Below are 26,758 nucleotides of genomic sequence, written 5' to 3'. Positions count from 1 at the left end.
CGGGTTGGTCGAGTGGGTTGGATTATTCCGGTTCATAGTTTTGGATTTTTCGGGTTAGGATCGGGTTGACCCACCTGACTCATCCTAATCGAGACCCCTGCCCACATGAGAGCACATTGAGATTCTTCAAGAAGGAAATGCCGGGGGACACATCTTGTGCCAAGAAGACGCATATATGACCTTGGCATGATATTTTATGGTTTATAGCTGGTAAACTATTTCAAAACTTAGAACACCCTATTAATATAAATCAAATACATGTTTGAATCTTTTGGATTCTTTTTGACAATCACGTGGATGTATTGTTTGGTTAAGATTGTATTTTTGGCCGGTGAATTTTGTTTAATCAATAGATAAGAGAATTATCATATATATTACTTGGGACACTTCATAATTCTAAGTAGATTTTTCGATCCATGGTTCGTTTTGTCCGAACCATAATTGTCTTTGCCATTAAGAAATACACATTTGGCATGCTGCCTAGGGTAGTGGGGACAAAGATCATGGGCCTTTGAATTCCCGTCGAGCATGGATTAGAGGAATAATGTTGATTTGGGGGGGGGGGGGGGGGGGGGGGGGGGTCGCGTGGACCTCCATTGTCTCTAGTGGAACAAGTTTTCAACAAAAAGAAAGTGGAGCAAGCTGCATTTTCAAGCAAAGCAAAACCACCATCTTTACGAAACAAAACACCATCACAACACCATGTTCTTGATTTTCTTTTCTTTCTCACCTACTCCTATAATATTATCTCAAAAATGTAAGTATTTTGAGTAAATATCGAGTGAGTAATGGGGGATGTTGAGTTCGTGCCACACACGTGGAATTAATGATCTTGTAAAACTTTTTTTTTTAATCACGACATAAATTTATGGAGAAATATATTATATATGAATACAATTTGCAAAGTGTGAGTGAGTAATAAAGAAACTGCTAAGCCATTTTGCATTATATTGCTTGGTGTTTAGTTTTTCTTGATAGTTTTTTTTTAAATATTGATGTCCGGAAGGATTTGAAGTCAAGAAAAGCCTGTCTCAACTGATCTTTGATATCTCATTTTGTTTTCTTGTATCAACTCTGTTTCTTGACCAAAATCATCACCTAATCGTATCTCGAGGTTCGTAGGATCTGCATCAAATGGACATGGAGACAGCTCGATTCACCTACAACTTGATATCCGACCAAGAATCGGAACCATCCTTTTCCGGGATTCTTGAAATCCATGTTCATCATGCAAGAAACATTCACAACATATGCATATACGACAACCAAGATGTTTATGCAAAATTCTCCCTCACATACAATCCTGATGATGTTCTCTCTACCAGGATCATCGACGGAGGTGGCAAGAACCCGGAATTCAATGAGGATTTGATCATGAAAATCAATCAAATGGATGCTGTGCTCAAATGCGAGATATGGATGCTTAGTAGAGCCAAGAATTTTATGGATAATCAGCTTCTTGGATTTGTTCTCGTCCCAATTTCTACCGTTACGGGTAAAGGAAAAGTGACTCAGGATTTCGATCTTTCTTCAACTGATCTGTTTCATTCCCCTGCCGGTACAATCAAATTATCGCTTTCCTTGACTGCAAATACTCCCCTGAATACAATGTCAGTTCCTTTCGTTGATTCAGTTGCTGATTCTTCTACCACTTCTGAACTTTTAGTGGATAAAAAGATTTCGGAAGAGTACTCCAGGATAGAATTTCCTGACATGAATGTAGTTAACGAAAATCAGCAGATGGTTTCGGAGTATTTTGATTTGGCTAAAAATGGAACCCTTTTGAGACCATGGTCGGAGAAGGCCGATGGCTTGTTCCTTTACCTCGGGGCTGGGCCAGATGTGCCTATCGACGACTATGAAATGGCTGGTAACTCGTCTGAGGGTTATCATTCATCCTCGACATCACCCGATGGAAGTATCCAAAACTCAGGTCTTCACAGTTCAACCATGACAAGCATAAGTGAAGATCGAAATCTTGCTGATACATTGGAGAAAAGAAGTCACGTGTTCAGTGATTTTTCGACTTCGTTGGATGATAATGGATCAATCATAGCAGAAACTTCTGTTTCGAAGAAGAATGACGATTCCCAATTCGGAAACGAGCTTAACTTTTCCAGTAAAGACGAGGAAAGCAACAAGGAAAGGAACAAACATGCAGCAAAAATAGTGAGCAATATTAAGTTTGAGGCTGAGGAGTCTGCCATGCAGCAACAGATAGTTGATATGTACATGAGGAGCATGCAGCAATTTACAGAGTCTCTGGCGAAAATGAAGCTTCCAATGGACTTAAATAAGCCTGAAGCTGATGATCATGGCGATTCGATTCAGAATCATAATGAAAATATAGAGATTGAGAACAAGAGAGAAAGAAGGTTCCAGGGTATTTTATGGCAGCAGGGCATTTTTCTAACATAAATTTATCAGTTAATGGTTATGTTTCTAATATGTTCACTTGCTCACATATCAAGATACCACATCTTTTGCATTCAATAACCTTCTCCAATCTCTAAAGTTCGTGTTTTATTTGGATTAGTCTATGTTATATCGGAAGTGTTTCTCCTCCTATTCCAATACAATTAAATAACGTGGGTCTCTCACATTTTTATGAAATTAACACATACATTGATGATCCAAGGCTAACGTTTGACCACATCATAGGAGGAAAAATACTCGATGTGTAGCATAGAATAACATTGTGTGAAGACCCAATTTAGCCACCAGATTTCAAACTAATTTGACAAGCCAAAATCGTGCAGCTATGGCATTAGATTGGAGCAATTGCAGCTGAATGATGGAGGAATTGAAGCCTTGATGCTAGCCTTGTCATCGTTTTCCTAATTTAGCTCCTCCACCCCTCTTATAAATATGTGTCTCATTTTTTAATGGAGACACAACAAAATCTCCATAAACTTCCTCCCATTTTTTCGAGCAACATCAATTCCCTAAATTCAACCATAATTCAGGCCAAAATTTCGTCCATTTTTTGAGTGATATTTTCAGGACAAAGTTCTCTCCAAATCCGATCTTCACCATTTGAAATATACAATCTCATATTCTAAATATCATATCTCAAATTCAGCCAAATCTAATAGCTCAATTTTTTTATAAAGAAAATTATTCAGATTTTAGCCGAGAATAGCATACATATCGTTTCTCATCAATACACTGGTACAAAAGAATACCGAACCCGATCTTCACCATTCCGAAGTTGGTTCACTAACTTTTAAACGTAATATCCAAGTTTAAACTTGATACAACGATTCAATAAGTCGCCAACACTTTTGTAAGATGACTGATTTTTTGATGATAAATTTCAGTTTGTTCTTTCATTGTTTTTTGGAGAATAATTAGTAAGTGGATTCATGTTTTAAAATCAATATGTATATTTAACTCGATCGTTCATGACATGCTTTATCTATTTGACTTTTATTTCGAAACGTTTATTTGGCTATGATATTTATACTTTCAAATCGTTCGAAATGCTATTACATGTAATTGTTAATCACAAGCATGTTACAAATTCGAGAACTACTATGATTTTATTTGAAATGGCAAATGGAGATTTTCAAAATCATGTTAAGTTTATGGCTCTGATGTGATGTGTAATAATAATCGATTTATGGTCTCAACCCTCAGAGGAATTACATATAGGGAAGTCATAAAAACACACTATGAAATAGGAGATAATTTCAATGTTAATATGATAAGTACATGATCAAGATTATTGTGAAGACCTGAAAATCCACGGCAAAAACTTGTGTGAGACGGTCTCACGGGTCGTATTTTGTGAGACGGGTCTCTTATTTAGGTCATCCATGAAAAAATATTACTTTTTATACTAAGAGTATTAATTTTTATTGTGAATATCGTTAGGGTTGACCCGTCTCACAGATAAAGATCGTGAGACCGTCTCACAAGAGACCTACTCAAAATCCACATACTTAGTGGCATAAAAACATGGCTTAGTAGCTAATTAAACATGACTTGAGACATGAGATCATGGAGTTGTGGCTTGGGACATGGGATCATGGAGTAGTGGCTTGAGACATGGGATCATGGAGTAGTGGGGTGCCTTATCAATTCTCTATAAAAGGGTACAAATTGCCACACATAAATTACTCCAAGTTTCTATCAATTTTCGAATACCAAAATTATGCACAAATCCAGAAAGTTTTTCTCGTCATTTTAAATATCAGAATCCGATCTCCACCGTTCAGAATATACCTACACGTGTTGTGAGCAACATATCCAAAATTCAGATCGATCCAATGGTTCAATTAGGCGCAAACATTTTTTCAAGGTGACTGGTTTTTAGTGTCAAACTCCAAGTTGTTCATTTCAAGATTTTCGAAACAATTTCTCAAGTAAGTGGGTTTTTGCTATACTTTTATGTACACTTGCATTTCATAAGTGTACTATTTTCTATATGTAAAATGACATGCTTGTTCTTCATAAGTGTGTCCATGTTTGTACAAGCACACTTATGTTTATTTTAAGTGGCTCTTGATATTTATATTATTTTAATAAATATGGTTCATTTATTTAATTATTTTAAAATGGACTTTTGAATATATATATATTATTATATAAAAGATTTGACACACTTATTTTCTTTTTAAATGAGCATGATATATTTCGAAAATAAATTAAATATGACTTTGAAAATTCGATCGACATGATATATTTGTTTCCATTTGGTATGAAATCCCCTGAATTATTCATTGTTCGATATCAGTTATAATATTTGAAAGCATGTTTGAATTATTTGAAATGCACTGTAATGATTTGATTTAGAAATGATAAAGGAAATTCCGAACTTTGATATGTTTTGTTTAGGCCATGATGCGGTGGGTTATAATAATTGTTCCTTTGGCCTCGCCCCTTAGAGGAGTAACATATAGAGGACTGATAAGTAAAACCATCGAAAATGAGATGGTTTTCAGTGCTATATTCGTATTTGTGTTAGTATTTGATTCAACATGCTTAATATTGAAATTATGATAATGTATTCATATAAGTATAACTTTGATATTCGTTATGCCCGATCGACCCCCATTTACTGAGTATTTCCCAAATACTTACCCCGTACATTCCTACCCCAGATAAGAACGAAGAACAAATTGAAGATAGAGAATATTTTTGGGGATGGTGATGAAGTCAATCTAATTCAAGATCAGTCTTGTTATTTTGTCTTTTAGTTATATTATCATGTTTTACGCTTCCACATTCCGTTTTAATCGCATTATAAAGGCGATTATTTAATTATGAAATAGACTGGTTATTTTGATTACTACGAGGCTTGTTGTTTACAAATTGTGTGATTTTGAAACAACGCCGGTGTCGACTAACCCCGGTCTCGGGACGTGACAACTATGTTATGATGATGTCATGCTTGGTGAAATTTTGAAAGATTGTCTTTTTTCTTGTGATTACGTGTCATGCTTATTATCAAGGATTATATGTATATTTTGTTATTCTATGTACGATCGACCCCCCTTACTGAGTATTTCACAAATTACTAAATCTTACAATCTCGCATCAGATAAGAACGAAGAACAAATCGAAGATTTAGAGCAAGAGCATTGTTGGGATGGTGATGAAGCCCTATTCGATATTGTCACACCCCGAGCCCGGGCCACACCTGCGTGACTGCACAATGAGTCTCTATAGCAACTACTTCGTATTCGTTATCGCTTTACGAAAATAATTAACTCAATTTGCTATAAAAGTCCATTGTAGCCCATTATAAACTCATTTTAAATATATAATTTTTACCATGTGGGACAAGGGGTATCACAATCATCCCTCCTTCAAAATGTGACGTCCTCGTTGCGGCATGATCCCTCGATCTACCAGCGCCGAGAATATAGAGATGGCTCCTGCAAGTTCAAGAGATTGCTCCCGTTATGTAGCACTTTGTCCCGCAAGTTCAAGAGGTGACTCCCATGCACGTAGCACTTTCTCCCGCATAGCACTTATTTCCCGGTGTTCCTTGCCAGTGACCGTCTCTGATACCATTATGTCATATCCCGAGCCCGGGCCTGCGCCTACGTGACTGCATAATGGGTCCCTATAACAACTACTTCGTATTCGTCATCGCTTTACGAAAATTATTAAATCAAGTTGCTATAGCTGCCCATTGTAGCACATTATAAACTTATTTTAAATATTTAATTTTCATCGTGCGAGACATGGGGTATCACATATATAAACTAAGATTTAGAGCGTGACATGTGGTGTTTACATTCAATATATTACAAGATTAGAAGTCATTTGTGTTGATCCAAGAATAAATCAGTTCACGGCTTGGACAGTCTTGTTGAAAGGGAGGGCCTCATTTTCACAGTTTGTTCATCATCAACTCCTAACTTCAGAGCTGCAAATCCTGCTTCTAAGAAGCTTTGGACGGAGTCTTCCATGTATTTTTTAGCTTCCCTAACCGTCATTTCTTTCCCAAAAATGCCAAGATTGCTCGTCAGGATATTATCTCCTCTCAATACAGCTGCAAGTTGTATCAGTTCCTGCTGAAATTCACTTACTTTGGCATCTTCATTTGCTTCTCCTTCCCTGATCTTAACTGGAGTGGGCAGTTTCACTACCCAACAAAGAGCATCAAAACAGTAACTTCGAGAAAATTTAGAACGTAATTACGGAAATTTAAGGTTGTAATGAATCTAAACATTTAGCAACCTGGGCAATCTGTTCTTGGAGTGCCGCGCTTATTGAGAATGCCTTCAAATGTGCCGGCCCATTTTTCTCTATTCGTCAGAGGAGGCGAGGACAAGTTAAATATCTTCCTGACTGTAGCCGGAATAGAAGAATGCTCGTATTCCGAAGTTGCGTAAGGAATGCCGTTGGGACCATGAACAACTGCACCATTATCACAATAATCTGAGTGTAAGACAGACTTTTGAAGCTAGAGAAACACAAATATGAACACATTTATGAGTTTCGTCATCCATATTTAGAAGACTGTTCTGTCAAACGCTGATTGACGTAATGTCGAGAATATGGAAGGATATTTTGCTCTTTAACCTCTTCTTCTTATGTTCTTTTTGTTTATGGTGCGAGAGATGATGGTGAAGAAGATCACTTTCCATGATCAGAACAAAAAACTCACAATCTAGAATTCTATTCAAATCAAGAACGACCTTCAAAGTAGCACTAACGAGAAACAGACTAAACTCACCAGTGCCCTTTTCAATCCAAGGAGAAATAAGTATGGCAGGAACTCGAACTCCCAATCTGTCAAAATTGAAGAAAAATGGCTCAGGCCCCACAATCCCATCCGGGCTCGGAATCCCATGATTCGGCGTCGGTACATGATCATAGAATCCTCCATGTTCATCATATGTAATCACAAACAGAGTTTCATTCCACTGAGGACTGGCCCTAAGTGTCTCATACACCTCCTTCACAAACATCTGCCCCTGATACACATCATGCGATGGATGATCATCGTTAGCAGGCTCGATCTTTGAATCTGTGTATCGTTGCTCGACAACGACGTAGCCCGGTAAATTTCCGTTTTTGGCAGCATTCTTGAACGTCAAGTCGTAGGGATGAAACTTCGTAAGATATTTGAGTTTTCTCAAGTTTCTGTAGAAGAGTGTGGCTGGAATGTTTTGGAAGTATATTCCAAATGATATCCCGGCATCATAAAGATCATCAAATATTGTGCGTTGCGGGAAGCCTTTTGCGAGCTGTGCTGGCACGTTAGACGTGGCGCCATGAGAGGTGCCCGAATGGACGTATAGACGGTTTGGCTGGGTAGATGCTGGTACGGAGGCAAACCACCTATCCACCACTGCAAATTCAGATACTAACGACTCGTACACAGCAACCTGAATGCAGATATTCACTCATCAGCTTCACTCCAATAAAAAATTTAAAATTCAATGTTTTTAAAAATTCTGTATTTAATTCTCGTCCACCCTGACATTCCACTAAGATATTCAGTGTGAAAGATATTTTTATACAGAAGAGAAAAGGACAAAAAGCAACATTACAACTTGCCTCTACGTTGATCTTAAAGAAAGTGCAAACAAATAGCAAAAAGCAACATCATGGGCGAATGCAGGGCATTAAAAGCTTGCAACTTTGGTCTAACTCCAAAGTTTTAAATCAATTATTGCCACCAAACGGAAATGCCCACATGAGAAAACAAAAAAGTCAACAGAAAAAATCAAAAATTTCATACAAAAACCAGCCAGCTGTTCTCCGACAAGTTTTTTTTCAATCAAAGACGAGAAATATAGAACCACACACACACTACAGACAAAAAAGTAACGAAAAGAGTAACCTTCTCGGGAAAAAATCCATTCATGACACTCTGTGGCATTTTAGGATCCATGGATAAAGCTTGCTGAGCAAACCCATTCATGGGAGGCGGGTCGGCAGAAGTGTCAGTTGATCCAAAAATCTGCTCTCTAATGGCCTGAAATGAGTGGCCCGGATCGGGGTCGACGAAATGGGATTGATTTCCAAAGAAAATCTTAGATGAATTCTGATCAGTTGTGTTGAGAGGATTGGATTCAGAGCCATCGACGCCATTGATTTCAGGGTTGAGCTTCTTCATCCATCCTAACATGTGGTCGAATGAGCGGTTCTCCATTATTAGTATCACCACCGTCTTTATTGGGCTAGCGGCGGAGGTCGGATACAGGTAGGTGGCGGTGAGGAGGAGGACGATGAAGGTGGCGGTGGCGGTTTTCGCCATTGATGAAATCTTGATTTCGTTAGTAAGATTTACTTTGAGGCACAGGAAGCTTTATAGTTGTATGGTTTACTGAACTCGTTCTATTATGCTCGGATGCTTTTCTTTTATTTATTTACAATTTTTTGCCTTAAATTTTAAAAAAATTATTTAGAACGTGCCAGCACCGGTCTTGAGCTATTCTGGCATATACCTCGTGTTTTTTTTTTTTAAAAAAATATATATATAATATTTTAGTAGTATTAAAATGTATTTAATTTTATTTTTTCATTTTAAAAAAATATATAATTGATATTTTGAATATATGTGTTAGTTATTTAGTTTTAAAATTTTGGTAAATATATATTTTTTTGTCTATTATATACATTTTTTAGTTTTTTTAAAAATTTTAAAAATATTATATTATAGATTGAACTTTTTTTTAATATTATGAAAACGTTTGTTGAAATAACTATCTAAATATGATAATTTTTGTTATTTTCAAATTAATGATTTTTTTTTATTTTTTATTAGAAGTAATGAACTATTTAAAAATTTTAAAATAAAGATAAAGATAAAACTAAAATTTGAGAAAAATTATTTTAGTATAATAAGAGTGAAATTACTTATAAGCATCACATTTTTTTGTTTGTGCAATAAGAAAATAATGGGTATTATTGTAACTTTATTATGAACTTCACCGGTTAATTAAGAATCGGTTTTTAAAGGTTGTACATTTTAAATCAAATAGCAAGATACATACATTTATATATATATTTAAAGGTTATATATTTATATATTTTTTAAATAAGAACGGATCCAATTTTTGTGGAATATGAGTCGAAACAATAATAAGAATATTTCTATCAGAATGTCAACCGCGAATACTCTGAAGTCACTACAACTATCTTTTCGAGAATCTAAGACCAAAACACCAAAAAGGAGTAACCTCGCCGCTCTTCAACACTTCACGAACTCTTGGATCATCATTCTTCGGATGACCAGACTACCTTCCCCCTAGCCCAGCCTCCCTCTTAACGGCAACAACCATTAAAAACATAGAAGATCCAGCATCGAGGGTTCGAATATCTCTCTTTCCGTTTCCGTTGATGACTTGATTTATTTTTTTCAAAATTTTCAAATCTTAGTTAAACGTATAAAACATAGATGTAGAACATAAAAACCCCTGTCCACGGTGCAAACAATTTCCCATATGTTCACGAACAATTAAATCATTTATCTGTATTATATAATAAAATAATATATTTAAAGTGATTTAACATGTATTTTAGGACGGAACAATTGGCGCCGATTATAGCTGGTAATAACTCAATCGCTGTTACGTAAATAATTAAACAATTATTGTTTGAAAATCAAAGCATTTACGTAAATCGTTTCAACTACTTGGAAGGCACGATGACAGATTGGGACATCTGACTTAATTGGGAGGTTCTTCCACTATAAAAGGAATTTCAACTTCACACACAAATAAATCAAATATACGGAACCTTTTTTATCGACCATATGTATATTTCAGTTCTATTTTTTAAAATAAAAAAAATTTCCTAGCCACATTTTAATCTGGAGGCACGTTTTATTTTAAAAAAAATTAGTATATTCGTCTCGTTATAAGTACTTAAATTAATTTATACGTAAAACGAACAAGGATACAGAATGATAGTTTAAAAAATCTATTGTTCAGTTGCCAGCGTGTAGAACTGAATATGGAATATTTCTTAAATGATTCCCTATATTTTTCTATTTTTTGTTTTGGTATTTTGAGTGGTCAAAGTTGGGTTGTGGTATTGTGAATTAGATTATGTCGTTTTTGGGATTTTTTTTCATTTGAATACTTGTATAGAATCGAACATGTAAGTAATTTTTGATGTCATGTCATCAATTTCTAATATTATGTCAGTAATTTTTAATGACATGTCTGTAATCCGGTAAATTATATGTGACTAAAATTTATCCAAATGACCAAAATCTGAAATGAATAATTTAAATGATCAGAAATCTGAAATGAGTAATTTAGATGACGAATTTGGCTAATTTTTTCCTGATCTGGATCTACGAGAGGACAAGAATAATAAGGAAATATTATCCAAAACGGTCCTCTAAATTTGCAATTTTTTTTTTGTTTTGGCGAAGTAGTGATCTGGTGTCACATCCATAAATTTGGTGCTACTACAACAAATTACGATATCATGTTAGCTATTTAAAGGAACAAATCTCAAGATGTGCAAATTTAAAAAACCTTTTCCCTAATAGCAAAAACGTGTGTGAGACGGTCTCACGGATCGTATTTTGTGATATATATCTCTTATTTGGATCATCCATGAAAAATTGTTACTTTTTTTATGCTAAGAGTATTATTTTTATTATGAATATCGGTATGATTGACATGTCTCATAGATAAATATTTATGAGACCGTCTCACAAGAGACCTACTTTTCCATAATAATAATTGTTTTTTTTTTACGATTAAATTTATAATTTTTATTGATATCATTGAATGTCTTTAACCAATCAATAAGAAAAATTCACAGCAACCCAATAAAATGGAGCGTGAACCAGCGAAGCTCAGATCACTTCTTGGTTTTGTGACTGCTTGTACTACCAGGAGTGAGTCTAAAAATAGAATCACTTGATGGAAGCCTTTGTTTCTGACGATCTTGAGACCTTCTCGAATCGCTAGCCGCTCTCCTAGAACAATGGTTTCAGGCTTTGGTACTACGCGCCCGAATTCCACCAACATTTATTCCTTGTGATTACGAATAACCCTACCAACACCACAGTGGTCTCCCATATTCGGGAAACGAGCATCGACATCTAAACTAAGGGGATCAACTGGTGGTGCTTGTCAGTGATATTGCGAGGGCCATGCACCTGTGGTACGGGAGGTCAAACCATTCTTCTGAGCTTGACATATTTCATTTAATAAGCGAGCCACACTGACATTCAGGCTTCGCATCTCATTACTCCTACTATTATGCAAGTCATGAGGTTCCTTGATAACAATCAAGTCACGAAAGAAGCTCCAAGGGTCTTCCTTTTAACACTCTTTATAACGATCATGGACCATTAGGATGAACCAATATGGGCCTCGGCCCATATCCATGCACCATTACTGGTCGTTAGGATGGTCCAGCATGAGCCCTAGCCTGTGTCCATGCACTGCTACTCATAGAATATCTCGCCCCTGGAAAGTGGTTTCTTTCGCATCCCCCAACACTTGAATCTAGGACCTCCAAACTTTAGGTGGTGCATGGGTATGGGCCGAGGCCCATGTCGGTTCAGCCTAAAGGCCCATGATCGATATGGACCACTACTGGTCATGGGTCGTTAGGATGGTCCAGCATGAGCCATAGCTCATGCCCATGCACCGCCACTTATAGAATATCTCAACCCTGAAAAGTGGTTTCTTTCGCCTCCCCCAACACTTGAACTCAGGACCTCCATGCTTAAATACCTAGATTCTTAAAGTGTTGGTATCAGTGGAAAGTGCGATCTACTAGCTCAACTGGTACTAACACTTTAAGAATCTAGGTACTTAAACTTGAAGATCATAGGTTGAAGTGTTGGGGAGTCAAAAGAAACCACTTTTCAGGGGTGAGATACTCTATGAGTGATGGTGCATGGGCATGGGCTACGGCTCATGCTGGACCATCTTAACGACCCATGACAATTAGTGGTGTATGGGTATGATCAAAACCCAAATTGATTCAACCTAATGACCCATTATCGTTACACTCTTCATCTATCCACTTGTGACGTAAAATCCGTAATGAAGGTATTATATGTTGGATCTCGGTTTTCTCATGTCCAAAATGCAGTGGAAGTTTTAAAATTTTAGATCTTGACATTCAAGATGTATTTTTGGACACTTGTATGGTTTTAATTAATAAACATACATAGGATATTTAGTTTTTACCTTTAGTGAAATTTCACTTGACTCCAACTACGCCGGTATAAGCGAACGTAACTCTTGTTGTAAATCCCATGTACGTTCTTCAAATCTTCTTTCTTCAATCTCTTACTCCGGTCCACGACTGGATTGATTGTTCCTCTTCTAAATTGCACTAGAAATTTAGAAGATATTTTTCGTTGAAATGAAACACTAAAAACCGGCACAACTCTCAAACTTGGAGTAACCAAGTTTTTCTTGTTTTTAAAAGATATTTTTCGAGAGCTACTTTGAAAATTGGGAAGAAGCCGAAAGTTATCAAAATTGCCAATTAACTTTCGGATGCTATTTTGTAAAATAAGAAATCAAAATCCTTATTATATTTTCTAATCTTTTATTAACTTAATTAATTACTTAATTAAGTTAATTAAAGATTCCAAAATTTCATCCCATCCCATGGTGAATCTCGATGCATATATATATATTTTTGAGAATATCATGTAATATTATTTTCTTTGTGTGCAAATTTTTAAATTATGGTGCCATGAATATTTTCATATTACATAAATCAATACCATATTTATAAAAACTTAATGGGTTATATTTTAACTCAATTAAAATATAATTTAATTATTAAAGCTCATTTAAACTTTAATAAATTAGCATGATGGACTTATACTCTTACAAGCCTATAATCCATGCTCCCATTATATTAATATCATCATAATCCCGATCGACGATCCTACATCATCGATGCGACAATTTCAACTTATTTGTTATTACGATGCACACTTTAATTTCGAGATCACCAATGTCTAAATAAGACATGTGTACTTCTTTGACTGTACTAATAGCCAAGCTCTCAAAATTTCTATAAGCTTTTAAAAATTTTATTTACAAGCTTATCGATTGATCATATCAAACTTATTTCTTATAAATTCAACTCATTGAATTTATTATCTCAACGGGAACAAGTAAACCAGTACTTGTGTGACCCTCAATGGTTCAGGGATACAGCTAGCAGTGGGTTCACAACTCTTTGTGATTCAGGACATAATCCTTTATTCGGGCTTACCCTAATTTGCCACATTCTATGTATCAACTATTGATCATGAGAATGTCAGAAATCATATTTCTGATTAAAGTCATCGAATCATGGTAAGAACGTCTAGTAGCATCGCCCCATGATTTCCTAGGTATCACTAATAGTGCCTGCAAGAACCTGTCGATTATGATTAATGTACAGTACGGTCCATTTATCTCATATATCCCGATCGAATTTGCAACCATTGGTTCATCGAGGGTTGCATAATAATTCGATAACTATGTGACACATCTTTGAAAATAAATAGTGACATCGCATGTACAACTAGAGAACTCATTCTCTAACGTACATCTCATACTCTGGTCAGAGATTCCATGCACTATATTTCATTAGATCACATAGGATATCCACACTCGTAGGTGAGCGGTGAAATTCCCGACTACAATGCACTGGCTCCTACATGTGTCGCAACTGTACCCAATCTCGCCACCTGATGACCCTCCTTGGGTCGGTAAACGAATCAAAGCACAGCTCTAGCATATACAGCCTCAGTGTTGTCCCGGGTCGTAAGGACTAATGGTGCATAATCATAACCACGGACTTATCCTCTCGATGAATGATAACCACTTGGAAAGTCCGAGGGAGGGTAGTTCGGTATAATCATCATATGACTACCCATCTGCATGTTTGGACATCTCTATGCTCGTACCAAGAAACACGGTACACAACATCACAGATGCTAGTCTGGAGCTCAAGGGACATTTATCCATGTTTTAGGCGGCTGAATCGACTAGGAACGAATTTAGATTATACAGTGTTTACAAATGATTTTCATCATCGAATTACGATTCATTTCTATTAAAGTATAATCAAAAACTTTATCTATACTGAATTACTGATTGCATGGGTATTCAGATAAAGTAAAACAAGACCATAAAAAGTTAAATTATATTAAAATAAAGATTGTTTATTACACTTGAGTCAATAAATTTCCTAGCCAATCGTTAGCTTGCAGGACATCTACTCTAACATTATAGCCTACAACTTCGATATCGACTTTTCACTACAGTTGCTCTCACAAGGGTTCCCGTAGAAACCTCATTTTTAGGACCGTACTGTTCCCCTAATAATAATTACTAATTCGTGTAAAAGTAGAAGGTTTATGGGAGATATAATATCATTTATTTATTCGAATAAAATATATTCTATTCACGTTGCTCGAAATTAATTAACAAATCTTGGAAGTGTGTTGCATCCGTTTGCATGATAATTTTAAATTCCTACACTTTGAGGTTTTCGCTTCTCTCTCTCTCTTTTTCCCCATAAATTATTTTCGATTCTTAAAATACCGAAAGTAATTAAATTTCCCCTTATTTTATAACATATACATAATATAAAAAAAAAGTAATGAGAGAACATACGCCACAAAATAATATTGTTCGGATCGAAAATCGAAAGTATATTTTTGTGATCTAATTAATGCTCAATTCATATGGGAAAAATATCCAACGATCGATAATTACTAATCACGATAATTCAATCAAATTTTTAAAAATATTGTAATTGAAATAGTATCTATTGATTCTATAATTGTAATATATTACAAAAATATGCATGCATCCTTCAAAATTTTAATGTGCTCATAGTTAGGTAAGCGCATGAGGATATATGCAGTTGTATCAACTAATTAGGCTTACCCTAATTTGCCACATTCTATGTATCAACTATTGATCATGAGAATGTCAGAAATCATATTTCTGATTAAAGTCATCGAATCATGGTAAGAACGTCTAGTAGCATCGCCCCATGATTTCCTAGGTATCACTAATAGTGCCTGCAAGAACCTATCGATTATGATTAATGTACAGTACGGTCCATTTATCTCATATATCCCGATCGAATTTGCAACCATTGGTTCATCGAGGGTTGCATAATAATTCGATAACTATGTGACACATCTTTGAAAATAAATAGTGACATCGCATGTACAACTAGAGAACTCATATTCTAACGTACATCTCATACTCTGGTCAGAGATTCCATGCACTATATTTCATTAGATCACATAGGATATCCACACCCGTAGGTGAGCGGTGAAATTCCCGACTACAATGCACTGGCTCCTACATGTGTCGCAAATGTACCCAATCTCGCCACCTGATGACCCTCCTTGGGTCGGTAAACGAATCAAAGCACAGCTCTAGCATATACAGCCTCAGTGTTGTCCCGGGTCGTAAGGACTAATGGTGCATAATCATAACCACGGACTTATCCTCTCGATGAATGATAACCACTTGGAAAGTCCGAGGGAGGGTAGTTCGGTATAATCATCATATGACTACCCATCTGCATGTTTGGACATCTCTATGCTTGTACCAAGAAACACGGTACACAACATCACAGATGCTAGTCTGGAGCTCAAGCCACATTTATCCATGTTTTAGGCGGCTGAATCGACTAGGAACGAATTTAGATTATACAGTGTTTACAAATGAGTTTCAACATCGAATTACGATTCATTTGTATTAAAGTATAATCAAGAACTTTATCTATACTGAATTACTGATTGCATGGGTATTCAGATAAAGTAAAACAAGACCATAAAAAGTTAAATTATATTAAAATAAAGATTGTTTATTACACTTGAGTCAATAAATTTCCTAGCCAACCGTTAGCTTGCAGGACATCTACTCTAACATTATAGCCTACAACTTCGATATCGACTTTTCACTACAGTTGCTCTCACAAGGGTTCCCGTAGAAACCTCATTTTTAGGACCGTACTGTTCCCCTAATAATAATTATTAATTCGTGTAAAAGTAGAAGGTTTATGGGAGATATAATATCATTTATTTATTCGAATAAAATATATTCTATTCACGTTGCTCGAAATTAATTAACAAATCTTGGAAGTGTGTTGCATTCGTTTGCATGATAATTTTAAATTCCTACACTTTGAGGTTTTCGCTTCTCTCTCTCTCTTTTTCCCCATAAATTATTTTCGATTCTTAAAATACCGAAAGTAATTAAATTTCCCCTTATTTTATAACATATACATAATATAAAAAAAAAGTAATGAGAGAACATACGCCACAAAATAATATTGTTCGGATCGAAAATCGAAAGTATATTTTTGTGATCTAATTAATGCTCAATTCATATGGGAAAAATATCCAACGATCGATAATTACTAATCACGATAATTCAATCAAATTTTTAAAAATATTGTAATTGAAATAGTATCTATTGATTCTATAATTGTAATATATTACAAAAATATGCATGCATCCTTCAAAATTTTAATGTGCTCGTAGTTAGGTAAGCGCATGAGGATATATGCAGTTGTACTTCACATGAAGAGATGGAATAAATGAAATTTAATAAATGGCGGAATAATCGTTGTGCCAATCATGATTTATTTAAATTCGATTTATATCATTTAAAATTCCTGACACTGATTATTAAAGATTTTTTTATATTTATAGGAATTTATTTATGTATTATGTTATGTCCTCGTTTTGCTTACCGTATATATTTTATTAAGAATCTATTTATGTATCATTATGTCCTCGTTTTGATTTAAAATTCGATTTATATCATATAAAATTCCTGACACGGAGTATTAAAGATTTGGTATATTTATAAGAATTTATTTGTGTATTATGTTATGTCCTCGTTTGGCTTACCGTATACATATTTTTTAAAATTAAAAAAACTTAGTTGCTAATAATACTTTGGCATCATATTAGAGTTTAGAAGTGTGAATAAACTCTTAAATTTTTTATTAAAATCGAGATTTACTTAATCTTTTTTAAGGTTTTAAGACATTCTTGAACAGTAGCTTTATTGAACCACTTAAAATAAATAAGTGTGGAAACGATCGGATTTGTTTTGTGGTAAGATATATATGATGTAAGTAGTTAGTTAACAAGAAACAACTTGAGAAAGACTAAACACGAATGTGAAGTGTGCAAGGAAATAAGATAAATATTTATGGATGTTTGGAGATAAAAATTACTATGGTGTCACCTGTTTTTTTACTTAGGAAACAATCTACCAAAAGACCTTGATGTTATAACTTCTTGCAAAAATCCACTTCAACTACGAGCTACCACTTCCTATGTTGAAACTCTCAGTGATCGCTTTAAGTTCTGGATATTTAAGAACCTTCGGTTCACCAGAAAAAATCATGAAAAACAACGGTTAACTTGAACGGCTTCAATTGATATGATAGAACAACATATCCTCCTTGAATTACTCATATCCGATCGGTTGCATTGCAGTTTGACTATAATGGTTATGTTTGAGCACTTTATTTAATACATGGCCAGATCAAAAGACATGCGATCTCTGGCTTGATTTGATAGTAATTCTTGAATGATCTGACTTGATTTAGCTGTCGGTAAACACGTAAATATAAAAGATGAGAGACTGGATCTTGAAACAAATCGATTATCTTATTTTGTCAATCATCAGAATTATAGTAATAGAAATATTTTAACAATTTCTCTATTTTTGGTGATGACAAATCAATCTGCAAGATTATACAAAAGTTAAAGGAAAAACGATAAAAGGATAATTAAAAGCAAATGTATTTCATTAAATGAATGAAATAACATTGGTACAAATTCATAAACAAATCCTAATACACCTACAGGAAAGATAAATTATTTTCTAAAACTTGAGCCTCTATTGCCATCACTTTTTTTTTCTTTGGGCTCTTCTTCTCTCTTTGACTCCTCGTATCTGGTTCTCTCAGCTTGCCTCTTTTGTTCTTCAAATTTTTTATAATCCAACGCTTCTTTTTTTTAAAATCACCACGTTGCATAAATTCGAGAACTTCTTGCAACTATGCTCCCATTGTAGTCTGAAGGAGATCGAACCATGCGTCCTTATGTTTGTTGTGCAATAATTGTCTCTAATGTTTGAATTTCAAATATTGTTAGGTGCAATAATTGTCTCTGCTAAGTAGAGTGATCGAAACATGGTACTTGAGGTATTGTACGATTTAAAAAGATTTGAGCTGCACAATTATCATTATCTATAGTTTTTGATAAAACGACAAACGATCTGTCCTACAATTGGTCTCAGCCAATGTCACGGTTCGATTCTCATTGATTGCAATGAGTGGGAGGAAGATTGTTGGATACAATAATTGTCCATCTTAGGTAGAAAAATCGAAACGTGTACAATTTAAAATATTTGAGTTGCATCATTATCACTGAATATATTTTTTGCTAAAATGACAAACGATTGATCCTACAAATATACTTAAAAAACTAAGACAACATTTTTTGATGGACAAAAGATACTATTTTTATAATTTTTAAAAGTTTTATGAAAATATATTGATGATATCTAAAGATAATGTATTTTTTTAATTCGTTATTATGAAGTATTGAACATTTTGACAGCCTAATTCTTCTAATTGTCATATACTTTATTTTAAATCAATAGTTCTAATTTTTTAAAATTTTCATTATACTAACTTAAGATTTGTTAGTATCGACGCTACAATTTAGAAGAGGTGAATAAATTGATGTCGGGGTTTTCAAGATTTTCGAGCCTATTAGTCTTGTTAAAAACTGAAGATGCTTTTCTTGATCTAAACCGATCGAAAGGGCGACTTAAAGCAAGTCTAAATGTGAAAAATGCTCAAGCAAATGTGATGAATAGAGTGTGTATTGATGGCAGACATAACAGAATGGACAATATGCATAGCTGAACTTAAATAAAGTGCAGAAAGTAAAGAACACGTAAATCTGTTCATGGAAGTTCGAATGTTACTTAGATGTTTTTTTTTCCCGAAACAATAAATATTCTACTAGAAGATTTTGATTTATAAATGTTTTTGTTAAATCCAACTCAGATTATGTCATGCTTTTAAACGAGACTCCTAACAAACTTTCAAATATATCTTTTATCACTTGATTTATTGAACCACTAATCTTGATCGTTTAAACATGATTCAACATATCTTCCTAGCAACATGATTCAATTTTTAATATATGTTAATAATAAATATTATTATTACTATTATTTTGTTGCAAAAACAATATTTATACTTTTATTTTTATTTTAGTGGCTAATTGTTTTGAGGAAAAAAAATCACTCCCCTCAAAAAAAAAAAAAAAAATCGCTCCATCTCTGTCCACAAGAAGAGTAGGTCTCTTGTGAGATGGTCTCACGAATCTTTATCTGTGAGACGGGTCAACCCTACCGATATTCAAAATAAAAAGTAATATTTTTAGCATAAAAAGTAATATTTTTCATGGATGACCCAAATAAGATATCCGCCTCACAAAATACGACTCGTGAGACTGTCTCACGTAAGTTTTTGTCCCACGAGAAAATAGATATATTGTGAATGAATACATGATTAATATCAATATTATGAATTTTATGTCAATTTTAATTATATCGAAAAAAAAATGTAATCAGTGGGAGATTATGTTTGATAATAGCTGATGCAAGAAAAAATTTCATGTATACTTAAAATAAAAGGGAAAACTCATTTTTAATTAATTTTCTAGCTAAGAAACTTGTTTTAAAATTTGATCACCATCTTTTACAAAATCATTTTCTACCTAATTTAATTTTAGAAATCATCACAAAACTTTGATTTTTTTTTTAAATTAAAATAAAATGTTTAACTATATATACATCCCCTGAAGTTTATTATAATTACAAAAAAAATCCAACTAAAATTAAAAATTTCATATACTTTGCTACAAATTTATATCAAACTTAGATTTACACCCATTAACTTTAAAATTACATTACATAAAAAAAAAAACTTTAAAATTACATATACATACATCTCTTTAGGTTTTTATAGGCCTTTCAATTGTCACGTCTTAATCATAATATTAAATAATTTGCCCATTTAGAAAAATTAATTCACGAAAAAAGTATAAAAAATGAACGTACAAATACAATTAAACCAAAACAAAATTGTTATTTCAATTTTGTATGTTAAAACTCAAAATATTAATGTTTATTATTTGTATTTTAAAACTAAAATCGATAGAACCAGTCTAAAATATATTTATTATTCGACTTTTAATTTGTTGTTTGATTTTATCTAAAATTATATTTAATTTTTAACTTAAAAATATTAAAAATTAAACTAAATCGAACTTACTTTTGAATGACAGTAAGATTGACATATATTTCAGAGAACTATAGGTAATTTTTAAAGTTGGAGGAGGCAAAATGTGAACTTGATAAAAATATGAGGGGATCATATGTAATTTTAAAAGTTAGTTGGAATGTTTCGTAATTAAGGTACACTTGAGTGATGTAAATGCAATTAAACCTAAATAAAATGCACACGATTTCAAGGAAACCAATTATCCCTCCAGTTCACATCTGTTTTCGTCTCCTCTCTTCCTACTCGTGGGCTCCCGCCTTTGAGACCGCCATTCCAGCATTTGCTTTCCCTGGTACGGCTGGTAGGAATCGCGATGTTTATATAGTTTATGTGTAATATGTTTATATGTTCTCATTTGCTCCATTTGTTACTTAAGTTCAGTTCTTGAATCCCTAAAAGGAAAAACAAGAATCCAATTTCAACAGAAATATAGCTATGACAGTGAGCATGATTCGGACAAGGCTGTTTTTAAACCCTTGTTTCTATTTTCCAACCCAAAATAAGATATTTTCAAATTTCTTCACTTCAACCCCAGGCTTAAACCTTTCTCCAGTCCCATCAACCAAAAAATTAGACATGGTCGAATCCCAAATAAATTCTTTATCTCAAAAACCCATCACCCAAATCCAGTTGAGAAATGTTTATGGACTTTTTGAGCAATCCTTGGACACGGGTGTTGTTCCTTCGGAGCCTAATTTCAATCTTTTGTTTCAAATTCTTGCCAAGAATAAAGAGTACAAGATGGCTTTCAGTGTTTACAAGAGAATGAGTATTCATGAGATTTTGTCTTCATACTTGTCACTATCTGCTCTAGTTGAGTGTTTGGTGCATTTCTGTATTCCGCAGTTGGCTATGGCAGTGATTGGTTTGATTTTGAAGCACGGATATAGCGTTCATGTTTATGTTGTGAATCTTATATTGAATTGTTTTTGTTGTAATGGGTTAGTTATAAAGGCAGAGGAATTATTAGGTGAGATGGGTAGAAATGGTGTGTTGCCGGATCGAGTTAGTTTTAACACTTTGATAAAGGGATTTTGCCGGGAGAGGAAATTGAGTGAGGCTATGGGCCTGAAGAAATGGATGGAATGTGCTAATGTAGTTCCTGATTTGGTCACATATAATGTTCTAATAGATGGTTATTTCAGGGAGGGTCAGGTGGATGAAGCTATCGAATTGTGGGAGGAGATGAGGAAACGGTTAGAACCTGATGTTATTGTGTATAGTACACTCATAAATGGATATTGCAGCAGCGGAGATGTTGATAGAGCTAGCGAAATTTTTGATGAAATGTTGAGAAAAGGAGTTTCGCCCAATAATGTTACGTATACTTGTTTGATTATTGGTCTTTGTAAGAAGGGAAAACTAGAAAAAACCAAGACATTGTTCAATGATATGATAGGACGTGGGATACGCCCTGATGTCGTTATATTCACTGGTATGGTTGGTGGGCTTTGTGAACTTGGGAAAACCAAGAAAGCGGTGGAGTTATTTGATTTTATGTTGGAAAAAGGCGAAGGTATTAGTATTACAACTTACAACACTCTAATTAATGGATTATGCAAGGTTGGGTTGTTGGATGATGCATTTAGGATTCTGGAAATGATGGTTGACCAGAATATGAAGCCTGATGTGGTGAGTTATAATACAATACTGAAAGGCCTTTGTGACATGGGAAAGGTTGATGGTGCCCTGAAACTTTTCAATTCGATGAACTTGAATAAAAATCATGCCAAGCCAGATTCTTGGACACTAACCACTTTAATTCAAGGCCTGTGCAAGGAGGGTCGTCTTACAAAGGCGGAGATAGTCAATCGTGAGATGGTTGAATACAAGAAACTGAGGGATGTTGGGCCTTATACTGTCCTAATTGATGCTCATTTGAAGTCGAAAAATGTTAAAAAGGCTATGCGCCTATGGAGGGAGGTTTTTGAACTGGGATTGATTCCAGATTCATTGATTTACAGTGCTACAATAGAGGGATTATGCAAATGTGGCTTAATCAACGTGGCAAAAGGTATTTTTACGAAAATGAGAACCAATGGTCCTACTCCTACCACGTTTGACCATAACACATTAATGGCGGCTTTACGCAGGGAGAGTAGCTTGGAGCAAGCAAGAACTTTGTTCAAATATTTGGTCAGTGGAAAATGCCAACCAGATGTTATCTCTTACAACATTATCATTGAATCAAGCATTAAAGCAGGGGATGTTGAGTTTAGCAACGAACTACTGGTTGATATGCAGAATAGGGGATTGAAACCTGATGCGTGGACATTTTCAATCTTGATCAACAGGTTTTCAAAATTAGGAATGATGGAAGAAGCTAAAAGCGTATATGATCGAACGACGGCATGTGGATTCTCACCAGATGTTTTTGTTTTCGATTCTTTACTCAAGGGATTTAGTGCAGTGGGTAAAACAGAAGAAATAGTTGTGTTGCTTCACCAAATTGCAGATTCAGGTGTTGTTCTGGACGATGAACTGACTTCTACAATATTGATGTGTATATGTGGTATCCCCGAGGCAGAAGATATTGTTAAGCTTCTACCATCTTTTAACCATGATGTATCAAATTCAAAAAGAAGCAGTCTCATGCATGATAAGTTGCTAACCAAACTCCACAATAGTGCTGACCAGCTTCATACGTCAACCCCTTGATCAGTGTCAACGTGAAAATATAAATACACTTTCTTTCTTTTTCTGGTTCTGACAAAACGAACACAGCCCTTGGTTTTTCGTGGATCTTAAAGATGTGTCCACCTCAGAGTTGCCTTCTGCCGATCCATTTTCAGATTTTGTTATGAAATTATCTCACAATTGAAGGCCGTGTTTGTGTTTTGTATCATGACAGATTGTTTAAAAAGATAACAGGGAGATGTAAATGTAAACGATTGACAAATGTTGAGATCTGTGTGATTGTCTATATAACTCACCACATCAGTAATACAACTTACAACGCTCTGATTAATGTGATGCACTATTTTCTTCCACTTCTATTTTCCTCCTCTGCGAATCCTCTTTTCTTTGTTTCTTTTTTCTTTGTTTCTTTTTAACATGATTATTGCTTTTGAGTGTCGATGTCCTTCAGATTGAATTATTTTGAAATTTTGATTTATGGTGCTAACTCGATGGTTTTTACATTAGTTATCTAAGGATTATTTATTATAGCTGGTTTTTATCTTTGGGGAATGGAAATCGTGGTGTAAAGAAATATCTTTTTGCAATTCCTCCTTGGTGATTGGTTCCTCTGTGATGTATACCAGTTTTTCAAAATAAACTGTTTATGGCCATGGGTTTTGTTTTACTGGTTCTTTCAGAGAGCTACCAGAAGTTCACGCCTTCGATGCATTTCTTTTTATTATTTAATTCCTACAGTGTATGGGCAGTTGATGGAGTATTGCATAATTTGATGTTAAAATATCTTAGAGCAATTCTGTTTTATTGAATTATGCACGTATTTTTTCTTTTATGGAAAACATAGCTAATGATTTTATGCCAATTGGTTGAATTTTTAACACTAGAGTTATGCGGCATATTTTGCTGACACTAATGTTTAGTCATAACCATATATGAAATATGGAAGTATGAAACTACTGAACTTTGGAGTTGGTATGTATAGGAAAAGTCTTTTTCTTTTTGATATGTTAATAGTGTTAAAAGATACATCATCCAGATGACAAAGATGAGCAACCAGAGGGTGTTAAATTCTTCCTACTTTGCCTTGTGGGATGATTTTCTTTAAACTTTCTTCAAATGTTATTCCTGGAGATCTGGATTAGAAATATGTGTTGGTAAAAAGTCCATCCACTTGACTTATATGAAAGAGATCCTGTTTCTTAAATTTTTCTGTTGTATCAATCGTTGAACTGAGATGATTTGTGATCCAACAGCAGCAGTTCGGATTTCTTACTTTTCAGTAGGTGGTTAACTTTGTTAAATAGGAGATCGTGTATGTTATTTCCACTTCTATGTGTATGTCATGTTTGTTTCCTTTTTTCTGCGGCAAATTCATCAGCTAATAATGTCACTAGACTTAAATGGAATTGAAATCAATACAATAAATTCCCTTGAACCTTGGAATGTTGGTGTTCTCGTGGTTGTTACTGATTCTTTGAAATCTAGAGATACTACCAGGTGGAACAAATCTGCGCGGACTTTTTTTTTTCTTGCCCCACAAGAGAGGTCATTTTGTTCTGAATGATGTGTTTCTGTTACACACCACTGTATATAACATGCGTTAGTATATGATTGGCTACTGAGTTGACAAATTCTTGTATACCTATAAATAAGCCATGCTGTAGAAACCACTTTAGTTTTTGACAGAATACTTTTTTTTTCTCGTTCTTAGTAAGAGCAGTTTCTCTCCATTTTGCTTATTTCTTATTCCTCACGATCACCGATCAATTGATTCGGATTACATAATCTGTGTGGATTTAACATGGTATCAGAGCAATTTTTTTTTTCAATTGATCAATCTGCACATTGTTGAACTCATTTTTGGGTAATTCATTTTCCGATCTCTGATCGTGGGAGTATGGTTGCTCATATCTCAAATTTCAGCTTCAATGATCCTTTGTATTTGCATCCATCTGATGCCCCAGGTATTTCTCTTGCTGTTGATCCACTAATTGGATCTGAAAATTATGGTATTTGGAGTAGGGCAATGAAGATCGCGCTGCACGCTAAGAACAAGCTCGGATTTGTGGATGGTACTTGCCGAAAGCCAGCTGCCAATTCTCCATCTCTATATCAATGGGAGCGTTGCAATGCAGTTGTTTTATCATGGATTTTCTCGTCTATATCCAAGGAAATCTTCTGCGGTCTTGTATATGCAAAGGAGGCTTCCAGTGTTTGGGCAGATTTGCAGGAGCGCTTCGACAAGATATGTGGTTCGCGCATCTATGCTATTCACCGTGATTGTCTCAAGGATCGGGCACTATTTCCGTCTATTTCTCGAAGCTTAAGCAGCTGTGGGATGAGCTAGCCTCGTTGGTGACTTCTCCTTCCTGTGAATGTCCTACCTCAAGATCCTATGTTGAATACGAGCAACAGCGGTTAATACAATTTCTTATGAGGCTCAATGATATTTATGGTACAATTCGAAGTCAGATTCTCCTCATGAATCCAGTTCCCTCGGTGAGTCAAGCGTATTCTCTTATTAGTCAAGAAGAATCACATAGACATGTGATGACTTTTCAACCCATATCTGATGCTCCTACAACAGCCTTTTACTCCTCCAAGCCCTCGGACATCATTAAGTGTGATCACTGCTCAATTCTGGGACATATGAAGGAAAATTGCTTCCGATTGATAGGTTACCCACCGGGGCATAAGTTGCACAAAAGGTTTCCTCAAACCAAAGGCATTAAGTGAGTTTCTAAGGCTCAACGAGTATCTGCACACAACACAATCAGTGATCCTTCAGTTGCAACCACTGATGCAAGTCATGCTTTGGGAGCCACCTTCACACCTGCACAATATGCTCAAATCCTTCGTTTGCTTGAAAACTCTACTGTCAGTTAGGAACATTCAGCAAATTTGGCAGGTACGGTTACCAGTTTGATGTCCATTTCTGCTGCCCATGATTGGATATTGGATAGTGGTGCAAATGCTCATATTTCAGGTACCTCTACTGGACTTCGAAATCCTCAACCATGTCCTTCATCTACTGGATCAGTTCGCCTACCTAATGGTAATTCCACCCCCAATTTTTCCACTGGAACAATTCCATTGTCACCCTCTTGTACATTACCAAATGTCCTTCATGTTCCTGATTTCAAATTCAACCTTCTGTCAATATCCCAATTCACCAAAGATAACCAATGTTGTGTGGTGTTCTATCCAACATTCTGTTTGTTTCAGGAACTCTTGACTGGGAAGATCATGGGGATTGGTAAGCTGAAAGATGGATTGTACTATCTTGCCAACCCGTCCTCACTTGATGTGCACAAGACAC

General features: G+C 34.9%; 4 protein-coding genes across 6 annotated transcripts; 3 read left to right on the top strand and 1 right to left on the bottom strand.

Annotated features, from left to right (window-relative positions):
- Positions 1-665: 665 nt before the first annotated feature.
- LOC142555205 (uncharacterized) lies at positions 666-2,580 on the top strand. Of its 2 annotated transcripts, none has more exons than XM_075665956.1 (2): positions 666-1,558; positions 1,634-2,580. In XM_075665956.1, the coding sequence occupies exons 1-2, from the start codon at positions 1,135-1,137 to the stop codon at positions 2,416-2,418; spliced, it is 1,209 nt and encodes a 402-aa protein (XP_075522071.1). In that variant the 5' UTR covers positions 666-1,134; the 3' UTR covers positions 2,419-2,580. The 2 variants fall into 2 exon arrangements, with proteins under 2 accessions (XP_075522071.1, XP_075522072.1); XM_075665957.1 differs by having other exon boundaries at positions 1,667-2,579.
- Positions 2,581-6,170: 3,590 nt separating this feature from the next.
- Positions 6,171-8,801, bottom strand: LOC142555204 (non-specific phospholipase C2). Its single transcript, XM_075665955.1, has 4 exons — positions 8,306-8,801; positions 7,193-7,847; positions 6,694-6,873; positions 6,171-6,598 (listed from the first exon to the last, which is right to left on the bottom strand). Exons 1-4 carry the CDS (start codon positions 8,720-8,722, stop codon positions 6,303-6,305), a joined length of 1,548 nt encoding a protein of 515 aa, XP_075522070.1. The 5' UTR covers positions 8,723-8,801; the 3' UTR covers positions 6,171-6,302.
- Positions 8,802-20,966: 12,165 nt separating this feature from the next.
- LOC142555203 (uncharacterized) lies at positions 20,967-23,779 on the top strand. Of its 2 annotated transcripts, XM_075665954.1 has the most exons (2): positions 20,967-21,103; positions 21,749-23,779. In XM_075665954.1, the coding sequence occupies exons 1-2, from the start codon at positions 20,977-20,979 to the stop codon at positions 23,458-23,460; spliced, it is 1,839 nt and encodes a 612-aa protein (XP_075522069.1). In that variant the 5' UTR covers positions 20,967-20,976; the 3' UTR covers positions 23,461-23,779. The 2 variants fall into 2 exon arrangements, with proteins under 2 accessions (XP_075522069.1, XP_075522068.1); XM_075665953.1 differs by having other exon boundaries at positions 20,993-23,779.
- Positions 23,780-25,336: 1,557 nt separating this feature from the next.
- On the top strand, positions 25,337-25,786 carry LOC142504398 (uncharacterized). Its single transcript, XM_075617272.1, has one exon. The coding sequence runs from the start codon at positions 25,337-25,339 to the stop codon at positions 25,784-25,786; it is 450 nt and encodes a 149-aa protein (XP_075473387.1).
- Positions 25,787-26,758: the final 972 nt, after the last annotated feature.

This window comes from Primulina tabacum, chromosome 9 (genome assembly GCF_025594145.1).
Source record: "Primulina tabacum isolate GXHZ01 chromosome 9, ASM2559414v2, whole genome shotgun sequence".
NCBI classification, from domain to species: domain Eukaryota; kingdom Viridiplantae; phylum Streptophyta; class Magnoliopsida; order Lamiales; family Gesneriaceae; genus Primulina; species Primulina tabacum.
Note: the sequence above shows the minus strand (reverse complement) of the source record. Positions and strands in the feature narration are given on the sequence as shown.